This window comes from Columba livia, chromosome 3 (assembly GCF_036013475.1).
Source record: "Columba livia isolate bColLiv1 breed racing homer chromosome 3, bColLiv1.pat.W.v2, whole genome shotgun sequence".
NCBI classification, from domain to species: Eukaryota; Metazoa; Chordata; class Aves; order Columbiformes; family Columbidae; genus Columba; species Columba livia.
This window is the reverse complement of record NC_088604.1, coordinates 75,127,781-75,142,786: the sequence shown is the minus strand read 5'-3', so window position 1 is coordinate 75,142,786 and position 15,006 is coordinate 75,127,781. Positions and strand designations below refer to the sequence as shown.

At 36.6% G+C, this 15,006-nt stretch overlaps 1 protein-coding gene across 6 annotated transcripts in view; it reads right to left on the bottom strand.

The window, feature by feature from the left end:
- The window catches only part of SMOC2 (SPARC related modular calcium binding 2), a 143,010-nt gene that overhangs the window by 24,167 nt on the left and 103,837 nt on the right, over positions 1-15,006 (bottom strand). For all 6 annotated transcript variants that reach the window (XM_021296190.2, XM_065057682.1, XM_013369084.3 and 3 more), the window contains exon 9: positions 14,502-14,584. In XM_021296190.2, coding sequence (XP_021151865.1) covers positions 14,502-14,584 — 83 coding nt within the window. The remainder of the gene's footprint in view (positions 1-14,501; positions 14,585-15,006) is intronic.

Here is a 15,006-nt window from a genome sequence, read left to right as displayed (position 1 = left end):
TCTCTAAATTATATCATAAGAGTTCATTACACACAGCAGAAATAGGATACAACTCACAGAATGTGTTTCTTTCAATTCAATACATGAGAAAACACTTTATTGAGCTGGCTTCAATATATTCATAAGTATAACCTGCTTAAGACCCTTTCATAGGAGGGTGAGTTGAGAGGCACAAGAGGATCTCTGTGTGTACGCATGTGCATGGTAGTATAAACAGAGATTTAAATTCAGGTCTATGTAAGCTATCATATAACAGCTTTTAATCTGCGTAAATGAGAAACACATTATTCCTGTGTGCTGAAATCACAAGCGCACATCACCCCAAACAAACACTGAAAGAAATTGAACCCCAAGGTACCTTTAAAACCCTGTATAAGCACATGTTTTCTAGGGGAATAAAGAATCAAAAACTGTCTTGTATAAATATTTCAGAGACCTGTAAAGCATTTTGTTAGGAATATTTTTTGATACTATGAATCCAGCTATACAGATCTCAGAGGGGGCTAAACATTCTAACTAATAAAATACTTCTCTAAATAACTTAAAATTTACTTTCTGCATTCAAAGCCTAATGGATCAAGTACCAGATATATTGAAAAATTTCCAAGGGTGTAAACATGTGCTACATATCTTAATGGAAAACCAGGAATATTTTCAGTGGTTCAGAGATCTTGTTTCATGACAGTTTAAATATTGCTTCTCTGAACTGAAATTAAGGGAATGGAAATCTCCAACACACATGAAGGAGTAACTCTTTTCAGTCACTAGTGATTATTTAGATGCATGCATATACACATACATACACAACTAATGGAGCTTTTTATGATGCTTTCCTGCTTGACATGTTGAAAACGACAGACACATAGGAATAATGTCAAGTGAGACTGTAGAACTGAATGCCAAACGCAATTTATCTGTTAAATCCAAAATGGAGTATAATATTCTCACCATACAGTAGATATGATACAACTACATAGTTAAATATGTCAGTCAATAGCTATACCTAAATTCTGCTTTCCTCTTCAGAGAGCCAGCTAAATTTTTCAAACTCCAGATTTATTTTCTGTGAACAAATCTGCCAAACTCTAGTAAATATTAATATTTTCTGTTATAACTGTGGATGGATACAAAACCTAGGAAGTCTTTGCTTATCGTTACTTTTCCCCATTATAAAGTCCACAGCACAGAAGGGTTTGCAATGCTGAAGTCCTAAAAAAGCTGATGAATATTCACTTTGATTCTTAAATTAATTTGATTTGATAACCTTTGCTTTGCATTTAACCGTGTTCCAAAGCTAATTTCAAGTTGGATCACTACCAGCAAATTAGGATTACATATTCAAAAAAAACCAAAAATCCAGACTTGTAAGGATGGATTCTGTAACTGTTCAGTAAGGGAACAGCAGTAGTACCCTGGGACTGAAAAACTCTGGCTTTCCACAGGTTCTGAGTGCCTGCTTCTCATTTAGCAATCAGAAACTACATAGCACGTAGAATAACAAGGGTTATGGAACCAACCTAAACCTTCATCCTACAAACACTTGTGCACATGTAAACGTTCCTTTGATTTTAATGGAACTAATCACAGGAAGAATGTGCATAAGTGTTTGCAGGATTAGGGTTCAGCAGGTCAAGAATTGTATTTTAGGTATATTTACAATGAATTGCTTGTGGATCATTTACAGAGCAAGAGTCTTTACCAGAAGACATTTCTAGAGAGCAAACAAATTCAAAGACTTCACAAGCATAAAGGGCAAAATTTGTGAATAATTTATTTCCCAAAATTATTCATGGATTTTTGCCATATGCTAACATCGGGAATCCATGAACAGTAGCACTCCTGCTGAGCTACAGAGAAGCAAGTTTCTGAATCCTGTGAAGCATTCAGAGTCCTTTGAAAGAATTCCCAGATGTTTGTATGGAGTAATTTCAGTTCTTCCTTGAGGGCTTTCAGTTGTGGAAGCCTGCAAGTTGTGTTGAACCCAAGGAAGAACAAAATGTATTTGAAAACCACTGAGATAGTGTTGTCCACACTGTCATCTTTGTGAACAAGAAAGTTTGTTCTAGATCTCTTCACTGAACCCAGAGAAATGCATTCCCTGCTGTGTAAATACCTGATGCAAAAAGGGACCTGAAGGAGAGCCAGCTGGCTTAAGCTCAGCCAGTATGAAACAGAGGTGACACATGTTGGCAGACTGAAGCACTTTGAGGAATTGGCAGGAACTTTCACTGCATCTTTAGCTGATGGCATCTGTCCACCCATTGTCCAGGTGGCTTTGCAATCAGCTAGACTGCAAATTTTCCAGGCATCATCTTGTTATTCTGTGTTTGCACAGTGTCCAAAACACTGGGATCCCAGACTGTACAACTAAAAACTATTGTGATACAAACAATTAACTATACTAAGCACAGAGACTTCCTAAGCTTCTCTCTGGTCCCAGATTCGCCATATTAACAGTAGCAGGTATGCTGTCTTCTACTTCTGACTGTGCCAAGGTTGCAGCACTTCTTTACCAAGACAGAGCATGTATAGTCAATCATGTCTTCGATCCCACATAACCATGATGACATAACCTGGCATAATCTTTGAGCCTCACCTGGAAACTCTGCTCAATACTGATATTTTACTTTCAAAAATAAAATCAAACTCAGTAAGAGCATTCAACACTGATTTTGCCTCTTACACGAGTGACCCATTCCACTGGTTTTCTCAGGTAAGCCATGCTAGTGTCTAGAAAATGTGAGCATAGAATATACTCTCTGATTGTCAGAGACAGCCTTTTTCTCAAAAGTAAGTGAACAGAAATATTAATGCAGCAGACTAAAATAAAAATATTCTCTTCAGAAAATATACCCACTGACGTGAGATCAGAGTACCAACAATTTTGACTACATCTTATTCCTTTTCCTTGACAAGTGAGATAAACTCATTGATTGACACTTGCAGTTATTACTCATCAGCCAAAATTGATGTTATTTCTGTATTATACTTTGACTTACTCAAAATGTTAGGAAGTGAGAAGTCTTGCACTGTCTTAATTTTTCACAAGCCCTAATCTCATAACTCTGCCTGGATTTCAAAAAGTCTCTGTTTGATACAAAACACAAAATTGCTAGGGTGTTTTATTATCAGTACAGGGTATTTTCAAAGTTGCTGTGAAATGAATGAAAATCTCACTGAATTCGCTGAGAACTAAGCGCTCATTTTATTTGAAAACTGTAGCCCTTCTCCAAGTGACTAAGCACACAGAATAAATGCCTAAGTATTGTTGTTCCCTCTTAAAAATATAGCTGCAGAAATACATTCATTAAGAAATGAAAATGTTTTTTTCCCTGTTCACAGATTAGACATGAGAGCTGTTTCTGCCAAATAATCAAGGAGGACTTGTATCCAAGGATGAAAACACAACAAAGCAAGATACCTGTTTTTCAGTGAACAGCCTTACAAATCAATGGCATGTTTTTATTCAGTTTATAGTCTATCAGATGAAAAAGGAGAAGCCCAATACCACACCTCTTAGAGGAAATAGTGTCTTATTATGTGACTCCCACTCACTGTCATGGTAAGGTTCAGGTGTCATTTTTCATTATGATTACAGCCCTGGCAGACTAAAAGGTTTTTGCCTTTTCCTTTCAGTCATATGAGTTTTTCCTGCCATCTTTCAGATTGCAAGATGATAATAATTGCGGGCATTCAGGTAGAAAACATTGAGTTTATTCTACATCAATCTTCCACTCTTCTTGTGTTGTTTTTTCTGCTTTTCACCCAAGAACTGCAATCCAGTTGCCTCAAGTTATTATGAGACATCTCTCCCATGTCTTCACTGTACCAGAAATTATTTCAAGATTTTTTAAAAGCATTTGTTGAAGATTAGTATCTTTAGGAATACAGAATCAAAGTTTGTTCATTGTGGACAAATAATCTAATCCATTTTAGGTTCCAGTGTGATCAAAGCTTCACTGTGCTTAAGTTAGGATTTTATACTGGGCACAGACAATACCTCAGTATCTACAGTCCTGTATTTACCAGGAGCTGTTTTAAAAGGGTGTGAGTTTTTTTCATTGTAAACTTCAGAATTCTTTTATAAGTTACTAAGTGTCTTGATTTTCTTAATGCTCACGTATATTTTCCACAGAGTCCTTGCTTAAAGAAACAAAGCTGTTTAACATGCACCATTTTACACTTTCGCTTGGATTTCTTGATTAGGCTAATCTCTGCATCAAACCATTTCACATAAGTTCATTTCCTTCTTCGTCTTTATGGTATTTAAAAAAAAATAAAAATAAAGAAAGATAAAAGGAAAATATAATGTCTAGTAGAAAGGAAGATCTCTCAGCTCTGAATTCTAGAGCATCTCTGTTTGTCCCCAAGAAGGCCTCAATGCTACATGCTTTGGAGCGGCTGAACGCTTACTGACAAAAATAATCTGAAGTATAGATTATTAGTCCATGCACAAACACTTTGGGTTTGTCATCAGTAAGCAGGGCCGTGAAATGTTAGTTTAAGGAGAATTAAACTGAAGATTTCATTAGACTAAATTAGTTTCAGGGAGCAATTAGTCATTCCTCTCCTCCTCCCCCTGACCTGATATCAGCAGTCTAGGTAATACTCCAAACACTTAAGTGAGATAAAGGAGCATCTGAAAAAATGCCATTTTTCAAACAGATGCTCTCGTACTCTATTAGCACTGTCAGATGTATTCCCCTGCTAAAAGCACTTCAGAGTGGAACAGTGCGAGAAAAAATGTTGCTGCATGATCCAATCTCAGCTGAATACCATTGACCACAGCAGGGATAAAGCCAGGCTGAATCTCACTGCTTGTGGAATATCATAGCTGTTCGTTTGCATGATCTGTTCAGGTAAGGTGGGAATTATGTCATTTAAGTTGAGCTATCAAAATAGATTCAGCTACTAGTATTAGTTATACTTGTTCCCTCTACAGTCCATGGAGACAAGCACTTCTGAAAGAGGTTCAATCTCAACCATATATCAATGGGACAAAGAGTCATAATTCTAGTATAAAGATCTGAACTCATTGAATATTTATATATCAAAATCTCTATTCTATCTTTAGATATCACAAAAATGACCATTTGCTTGAATGGGTAAGAATTAATGCCTTGTGGATTTTTTTTTCTCTTTTGGTGTGATGACTACAATACACTTTTCTACTCTTCCAAGTGTGGTTTGACTAGTAATGCACTCCGAGTATCATCTGGGGGGGCTGTGTATTACATCTGCTTGTAACAAGCTAATCTGCCATGGCATTACAAAGTCTTTCCAAGCTTTCACTGACTTCCAAGGCTTCATTTGCTTTTAGGTAGGAAATTCACTATTTTGATCCTTTTTAATGGGTGGACTCCTTCCTGTAAGCAGTTCAGAGATATCCAAGCAAAATTATATCATGTGGAGGTAGAGGACTACTAAGTATAAGCACAGATTGAGACAATGCTTGGAAGTTTTTCAGTAAAGACAAATAAAACAAAAACAACAAACTAAACCAAACCAAACCAAACCAAAAACACTCCCTAACCCTCTCTAAATCAGCTCCATAAGTTAACAATACTCATAATAATGAGATTAGTATCCATGATGCTGTTCTATTTTTAAAAAGAAAAAACAAATGTGTTCATTCAAAACTTTTTCATTGCTGGATTTAGAACACTGTATATATTAAATTATGGATTAAATGTGTGGATTAAATTGTATAGATAAATTAAAGGTAAAAACTTAAATATCCTTCTGAAATGTCTTTTTTCAACTTTACTGAAGTTTTATTGTGGAACAGGCTTCACTTAGTTTATTATTTCTTGTGAAGGGAAAACAAAGTTGTTGGGTTTTTTTAAGTGTGTGTGTTTATATATACAGATCTATGTATGTATATATATTCACTCCAAAATAATAACTTCCCTAGTAGAGATGGAAGAAAAGGTTCCACTTTTATCAGAATCAATGGCAAATTCATCAAGTGCAGGGTGCAGCATTTATCGACATATTTACAGCCTCAATGGGTACAAATTAACAGTTTCATGAGGGTCAGGGGAACTTTTCTGTGCATTCAGACTTAGAAAAGGCATTTCTGGGAGAAAGCATTTGTTAAATTAATCATTCCTTGGCCCAGAAGATGAAAAACACAATCAGAAACTCATCTGGATAGAGCTGGTACAGAGATAGTGACTGTAAAGCTGCTGGGTGACAATCTCAGGGGAAGCCAGCCAGACACAGGAGAGCGTTCTCCCTTTCTGGGCATCCATCCCTGGACAGATGTGTTCTGCTGCAGAGACTTTCTCAGCTCCCACTGAGAGCGGGACCCAATGGCACAGAGCAGCACAGCAGGAAAGGCTGCTCTGCTTAACAAGGGATTTGGCTGTAAAGGGAGGACAGCAACAAGTGAGGTGAGAAACTGAGTTTATATTCCTTGGCACAGCCTCCAGCATTTTTTTAATGCTGAGAGAAAATGAAATCAGTGTTTATTAGCCCTAATATAGCCCTTTAAAATAAACACAAAAATATAGGTTAATATTAAATAGGGCAATGAATGAAATGCTATTTCTGAGCCAGTATCATCACCTTTAATCAGCCAGCTTTTCTCTTTTGCTAGCTGTGACAGCTGTGTCTTTCACTGGCACTGTATTAGTAGCTCAAATGCTTTCACTGGAATTTTTTTAGACAAATTCACACATAACTGGGAGTTACAGCAGCTCTTAAATTATGTGCTTGAGCATTTTTTGTTTGTTTTTTCAGATACTAATGTTTCTGCTTTAGGTTGTAGACATTTTAATAAATGACTACAAATTGAGGCAAAAATAAAACAATACGAAAAAGTGTGGCCAGATTATTGGTAAGTAAAGACAGGATGTGGAGATAGACAGAAGTGGGTGTGCAGGAAATAAATGTGATATGCAGAGCCTTGAAATATAACTTACAGGCTTTCCTTCATCTGGAGCAAAACTGCCCACTGGGACACTACAATATAATCACGTCACCAGACAATAGGGTAATAATATTGAAGCTACTAAATCCAAAAGCCCAAGCAAACTGTTGTAGGTTAAAGACAGAGTCCTCTTTGGGGGTTCAGCTGTTCCTAAGCCACAGTAATGACCTCAGGAAACAGGACTTACTGCTGGAGACCTCCCTCTTTATACAGAGGTTTGACCAGAAGGCCCATATAGCCATGAGAAGTACTGCCTTATCCCAGTGTCCTCACCAGGCCACCACTACTCAGTACTCAAATAAGCTTTTGTGTTACAGGGTGGGGACTGATCGAGCCCATGATTGCAATACCAGCCTGGCTGCTGCCTGCACCCACTCTTCTTGTCCACCAAGAGCTCTGGAGTTGTGTTAACCTTACTGCACTGTGGACATGCAGGTCTCCTCTTTGGTACCCACATCTCACCAGCATCCCCCACCACCATTGTCTCATGCTGACAGCACAGGATCATTGCAGTGGACTGTAACATATGGAAAGGGCCCTTCACCAAGCTGTCGCTAACCAATATCATTATGAAGCATACGGTATTGGGAAAGCATCTAGCTGCTCAGAAAAGCAGAGGACTGGAAAAACAGGCTTCCTCCTGGAGCCCCACACATTAGAGAAGGTAGCTGCTGCTTTACAAGTGGAAGCAGCCATTCTCCTGTCTTCCCCAGCACTACGGAACTAAGGAAAATCAAGCCTGGCCCTTCAGCACCCCTCTGCACCTCTTGGTCCAGCCTCACCTCTTCCATCCTCCCTGCAGGCCCTGTCAAGCTCCAGGCAACCCCAATCCCTTCATCCTTGCCACACAGCTACTCCAGCAAGGTTCACACCAGCTTTGCGCCAACATTTCCTGGTCATAGTTCAAACTAGGCAGGTCTCCTCCACATAGAGCTTGCCTGCTGAGTATGTCTTGGTACATAAAGCAGTATAAGGCTCAGGATGATAGTTACGGTCTCAGTCAGAACAGCCAGCAACTTCAAATTATTGTTTGACAATTCAGAGCTTCAAAATTCAATAGTAGAAAGGGATATTTTAAATATTAGCTCATGCAGCCAAAAAGCTGGCTATGTAATAAAAATATTTTAAAATCATATCTCAGTAGAGAAAATTACATGCTAACTGACCTAACAGTTTGAAGCTCATGGAAAGGCAAGCATATCTATATAATCTGCAATCTGATCAGAAATACTCAATTACTGAGTTGGTACTTTGAAAAACAAGCAAATTTTTAATCATTTGAATGTCTAAGAATGTGTAGTAAGGCAAGATTATTTTCTACTCAGTGCTGGTACCAGACTCTGTAGAGGAAATGAAGACGTGTGTGCAGCTACAGTAAGCAAGATTAAATAGACCAGTGGTGGTACCTCAGCATTTTAGCTGGGAAATAGTCTGTTACCTTATGAAATCTGATGTGTTCATGGTCAAAAGCAGAGCAACTGTAAAAATATAATGGATCATACCTCAAAAGGAAAAGCAGTTAAGCCTCTATCACTTTTTTTTAAAAAAAAAAAAAAAAAAGTTGCCTTTGAATTAAAACACTTTATAGGATAGCTGTTCGGCTGTGGGTCATGCATTGTCGTGGTTTGAGCGTTTCCGATTATTTCTCTTTAACTTTGGAAAAAAAAAATGCACTGCCAACAACCAAAAGAAAACTGTACTTATCCACACATAATTCGCCCGTAACTTAAATCATGAGTTTTACTCCACAGAATATAAACTGTTCAGGGTCAGTGCTGGAATATTTCATCAGAAACACAGTGAATTAAGCCATTACAACAGGAAGAGAATTGAGCAGTTGGAATACTTTTGTTTCTCTTAAGTAATGCAAATTTGAAATAAGCAAATGAGGTAAACAGCTCTCATGCATGATTTTCAGGAGAAAATATTAACTGCTTGAATGCCAAGGTTATGAAGATCCCTAGGACAAAACAATAGCTGAGAACAGAGACACCAGTAGGCTATGAAATCAGAAAACAATCTGTAATTGAACACAATCATATTTAAGGAAGAGTTTTGAGGGATTTTTTTTTTTTTTTTCTGTTATGAAGTAAGTTGATTGACTATACAAGGAACATACATCAAGGCATGTCAATTAAGTAATATTTAAACATTCTTATCTTGACCTAAACTGTAGACCATCGCAGTACCAACACAGCGATCAGTAGAAGTCTAAAGTGACTTCAATGCAATTGATGCATTCTGCTGGATTCCAGCTAGGTTAATCGAGATCGGTGTCTCAGTAAAAGGAAATATTCAGCAGTGAAGAGCTATGCTATTTTGAGAAAATAGAAAAGAGACATTATCAGGACTTTTACTAGACAGACTTACTGAATCTGCACACTCACCCAAGTCAGTAGATTGTATTACTGTTACAGTTTATAAGGCACTGTCATTTCCAACTACAGTTTCCCCTCCCAAATTATCTGAGAGGAAGTATCACAACTATAGGAACTTCAAAAAACATCCTGTGCTAAAGAAAAAGAGAAAGCTAAACAAACAAAAATGAAATAGAACCAAAATTAATGGTCTGACTTAAAGCCACAAAACCAGAGAAACACAGTAAAGTCTAAAAATCCAGCTTGACATTGTGTCCTTCTCTCAAGCTTGCATGCCTTTTACTCATTTGGATTCCTATTATTTTTTCCCTTCATGAAAGATAAGGGTACTTCTAATTAAGGCTGTTATGTGAGCAAAATCACGTTTCCCAACATACTTTTCAAATTTCAGGTCTTGGTAATGAAAATTATGTTACAGGAAAAACAGATAAATTCCCAGGTTAAGAATACAAAAATCTTATACTATATAAAGGATTATCTGAAGTTAATCCAGCCCTCACATACAACACAGCCTAAAGCAGAACCTTTCTTGCATTCAATGCATAGTTTTTAAATAAGAAAAAGATTTGCCCTTGAGTTAAATTAGCTGAGTGGTCTGACGTTGCCTCAATATGCTATCATGTCTTGCTCTCTTACACATACAAGTCCTTTCTTCCAGGTTGCTTAAAGTAGAGACAGGACTACCTTTATGAACAGGTAGATTATCCTCCGTCTAAGGCACTGGTCTCCAAAGTGGGGTGCACGTATCCCAGGGTGGGGCACAAGACAACCCATTGAAGTTCAGGAAGAAAACTTTCTTGTACTATTAATAAATGATTTTTTTTAAAGTGTTTATTTCATTTCTTTTCATCCTTTTTTAATTCTTATATTTAGGTATGTTTTACCATGTACTTAATATATTACTACAGTAGTACATCTATATAATTTATAAATAAATATACATTAATTGAGAGTGCATGATAAAAAATAACCCAAAGTCTGAAACAAACTATTTGAGATTCTTTACAGAATACGTCAGTTCATCACAGGGCATCTATTTTACCATATAACATAGAGGAGAACAAAAGGTCAAAGTACAAATGTTTGAAAACTCTGACAGTGAGAAAAGTAAAAACCCATTCTGTTTCCCCGGTATATGACATTCTCTTGACTCCTTTCTCTAGACTTCTGGAGTTATTTTCATTATCTCAGAATAACGAGTTTCTGAGAAATATCAAAACCACAAGTAACCTCAGAAAAATGTTTTGGCTTTAAAAAAAAAGGATTAGAAATCTAATGGGAAGAATTCTTTTATATAACTTCCAGCCTGATCTAACAGATACAGGTGGTTTGGACTGTTCTTACAAACATTAGATTAGCCTTCCATTTCAGATGCTTTATATTAAGTTACCCTTAGGATGTGAGGATATATTCTTAGCTCAGTTTAAATCAGTGGGAGTTTTGCCATACACTCCAAGGGGTCCTTACCTTCTACAATTTTGCCTTAACAAGATATAAATGTTTGCCAAAACTGCATCTTGATTTATTTGCAAATTATTGCTAAAAATATTTAGCTTAACATGTAATAGGTTCAAATTTTCAGGTGGTATAAATCAATATAACTGTAGAACTATGCCAATTTAATCCACCTGAGGATGTGCCAGTGGGTTTTATCCTATATAAGATCACTCACTGCAGTAAAATAATTATTTTAAAATCTTCCTTGTTTTACATGGGGACAGTCATAGTCATTTCACCCAAAGCTACTGCATTTTTTTGAGTATAAGATGCAAATCAAGCATTTCAAAAATGTATTATTCGTTAAAAGTAAGTACACAATTAGCCTACACTTTTTATTCAGTCCTGGTACCACTCATCAATCAGATGCTATATTTAAATTTAGGCAACACTAACATGCCTATGTAACATGGCTTACAACAGAGAAACTTTGAGTAACACTGGTTTACTTCTACCAAAAAGTTGATTAATATTAGGCATTTGTGTAATTTTATGTGTTACTTGTTAACAACTAGCCACACCTGTGCAAGATCCTTTTTCAATCCCCTTTTTTCAAAAACTCTCTAAAGTAAACTCAATTCATTTTTAGGTGATGTAGTGTTTGTATGATGAGAAATTTACCAGTTGAGGACTTGGGCACTTAAAAGACTACTTGAGAAAGAGAAAGCTGTAAGAGAGAGAAAGGAAAATAAACACCTTAACACAACTGCAACTGTGAAGTAACCTCTTGCCCCTTTTACTTCTAGGGGCATGTACCTTCTCTGTGCTACTGCAGAGTAGAACAAGGATATTTTTCTAACTAATCCATAAGTATTTATTAAATGTCAGGAAATTTTGGTATTCACCTTATTTTAGAATAATATAAAGCATTTGGAAGTGAAAGATTAAGCAATATAAGGTATGGGAGAGTAAATAATGCCTTACATAATAATTTATGAAAATTATGAGCTCACATTTCTACAGCATTTTTCTGGACTAAAGCTCACATAATGCAAAATACCATAAAGTAGAAAGAGAAAATCAGAAGACCATTGCCTAACCTGACAAAACTTAATTTATCATGTAAGAGTTTACTGCATGAAACGTTCTTGTTAATTCTTTCACTAGCAAAGTATCTTGACTTTAGATAAATCTTTATCACTGTACTGTATAAAACACTACCAGTTTGGATAAGAAATAGATGTGTGAAAGCTTAAATCCCTTCACCTGCCCATCCTCCCTCTAAGATTCCAGCTAGCAAGTACTTCTTCAAAGTTTTTAGCAAAAGGTAGGAGTGAGCAGTGAGTTACGTCTTTTAGGGCAAAACTTGTTTCTTCAGCTTCCATTCTGCTTTCTTCAGAGTGTAAGTTCTTTTTACTCAGAAAATACAGACAGGAAGTCAAGTAATTATCCATGTCTGTAACTATGCAGATGCTCTTTGAAGTAAATTGTTGTAGATGGCCAAGTTTCCATTGCTTTGCATGGAGTAAGGATTGTAAAAAATCATAGAATAGTTTGGGCTGGAAGGGACCTTCAAAGGTCATCTAGTCCAATCCCTCTGCAATGAGCAGGGATGTCTTCGACTAGATCAGATTTCTCAGAGCCCCATCCAACCTGACCTGGAATGTCTGCCGGTATGGGGCATCTACCACCTCTCTGAGCAACCTGTTCCAGTGTTTCACCACCCTCATTGTAAAAAATTCATTTCTTATATCTAGTCTGAATCTACCCTCTTTTAGTTTAAAATCATTACTCCTCGTCCTACTCCAGGTCCTACTGAAAAGTCTGACCCCATCTTACTTATAAGCCCCCTTAAATTGTTGAAAAGCCATAATAAGGTCCAAAATATTTCCCAAATTATCCCTGAAACACCTGCTAGTTTCCTAGAATCTACAACAGCATTAAGTAACTTCAGTAAGCAAGTACTGACTGATGAAATGATGGAGAAACATCACCCACCAATCTGACTGTCAACAGGTACATTTATGACTAGGTTTCACATATCTGAATATGTAGCATGTGTGGTTCTTGCTGAACCCTGTGAGCAGCTAAACAGCACACCTGCAAGTCAGGCATGCTCCATCCCTTTTTTGTGAAGGAAATGAAATGGAGACATTTGGTAAAAGCTGTGAATTTTTAGTGTAAATCAGCTTTTCATCTCTTAGTGTATATATATATGTTCAGTATCTTAATTGATAAGCCACAATGTGGAGTGAGTACCTCACTCATTCAACCCTCTCTCTGACCGTCTCTTTCATTAAGTAATCAAGATCTACCTAAGAAGCTAGCCAGATTTTCTGCTTCATTTCTAGTCCTTTAGAAGGCTGTTGCCCCACTGCTTTATACCTCCCAGGTGAAATTCATTCAGGGTAGTTCATATTTATTTTTCTTGTGACAAAATCATCATGGAGGAAAAGAGTTTCTCTTCCTCGTGGTCTCAGAGGAACAATGTCACCTTCAGATGTCATCTTCTTTGTTTAAATGAAGCAAATACCACCTGCCTTCTCTTGGAAAGGAGCTGCTTTCCCTGATACATTAGTACTAACTAACTTCTCCTATGTATCCATTTTCATGAACACAGATGACCAGACTTTAACTCATGGTTCTAGATAAAATCCAGAAAAAAAATAGTAAGGCTATCTAAAATGGCATGAATGTTTCCTTGTCTGCATTGTCTGCCCTGTTCCTGTTTGCCTGTCCCATTATAGCTAACTAGATTTTTTGGGGGGACACACACTTGCCATTTTTACAGCCACAGTAATTGGATGGCTTATAGTTAATCCTATGATTGATTTCTTTCTATGTAGAACACAACATATAATTATATATGGTATAATTACATATCATTTACATTTCCTACTTCCTTTTTTGTTATATCTTTTAATTAAATTTGTTTCATGACAGAGACTATTAATGTGTGCTTTAATACACATTTCAACATCAATGAGCACGTTTAGCTTGGAATTATTTGCTCACTGTGTCTCTAGGTGGCTGAACTTAAATATTTCTCATGATACAAAAAATTTGTCCACATTTTTTCTTGTTTCTCATTCTTCACAATAGCTGAATGTGATTCATAACTCCCTCATAATGTGCAATATCACTAAACCTGCTACATCTCAAGTTATTCAAACATGTTAAAAAGCCATTTCGAAAATGAAGCAAGTCTACTGACTTCTGTGTAGCTCCGCTATCCGGAGATAAGATTTCTCACATGCTTATAAAAAGTTTGAAAAAATTAAAATTCTAATAAAGACCCAGGTTTGTTCCTGCAACAGAGAACAATAAAATAACATTATTCTGAAATAAACTGACAATGGTACTGTTGGGGAAAAAAAAAAAAAAAGAAGCAAGTAGATACAGTTTTTTAGGGTGATTTAAAGACAGAGGCAAATTTCACATGTATTTTGCTACAACAAGGATTATGAACTACAGACCAAGTTATACTGGATATTTGCTGACTTCTCTGATACAACAGCAATTAATAATTCTGGTAAGGAAAAGTGACTACCTTTAAACTACTGAGAAAAATGAGCCTTACTTTCTCTGACAACATCCCAAGACTCATATTTCCATGTGCTGTTCCAAAGTCAAAGCTTCAGTCAATGGCAAATCAATATAGCCATATCTAAAAGATACATTGTTTTGATGTATGTGCAGTGATTAAACAACATATTGAAATGCATGAAACCAAATTTATCTGTTTCGCTGACCTTGAAGCTGGCGTCCTTTGTACAAATCCTTTGTTTTTGTTGGGTGAGCTCTGGCACCGTTGTCACACTTAGGTTGTTCATACCTAAAGAACAGGGAGAGAATAAAACCAGCAAAGCTTAATTTGATTTAGAACTAATGTATTTCCAATGTTGTAGTGCAAATTAAACTTGTACCTTCTTTTATTCAGGGAATAAGCTTGGTTTTTGTTCAGAAGAGGCAATGCAAATTCATCTGCCCATTTTTCACTTACCTCAAAGAAGACAGCACATCTTTATTCTCCTGAGGTTGATACCAAACTAAAAAAATTATTGTCTGTTCCAAAGCCCATTCTATAGGGAGGAAAACTGAGGAAGGAGAGAATTGTGGAGATTTGCTTTAAAGGAACACATAATAAAAAAATAATATTGAAAACACACAGAAAGAAACCTCAAAACAAAACCAAACAAGCAAATCAAACAAACAAACAAAAAAAGTCAGGCTCTCCTCCCACCTACCAAGTCAAAA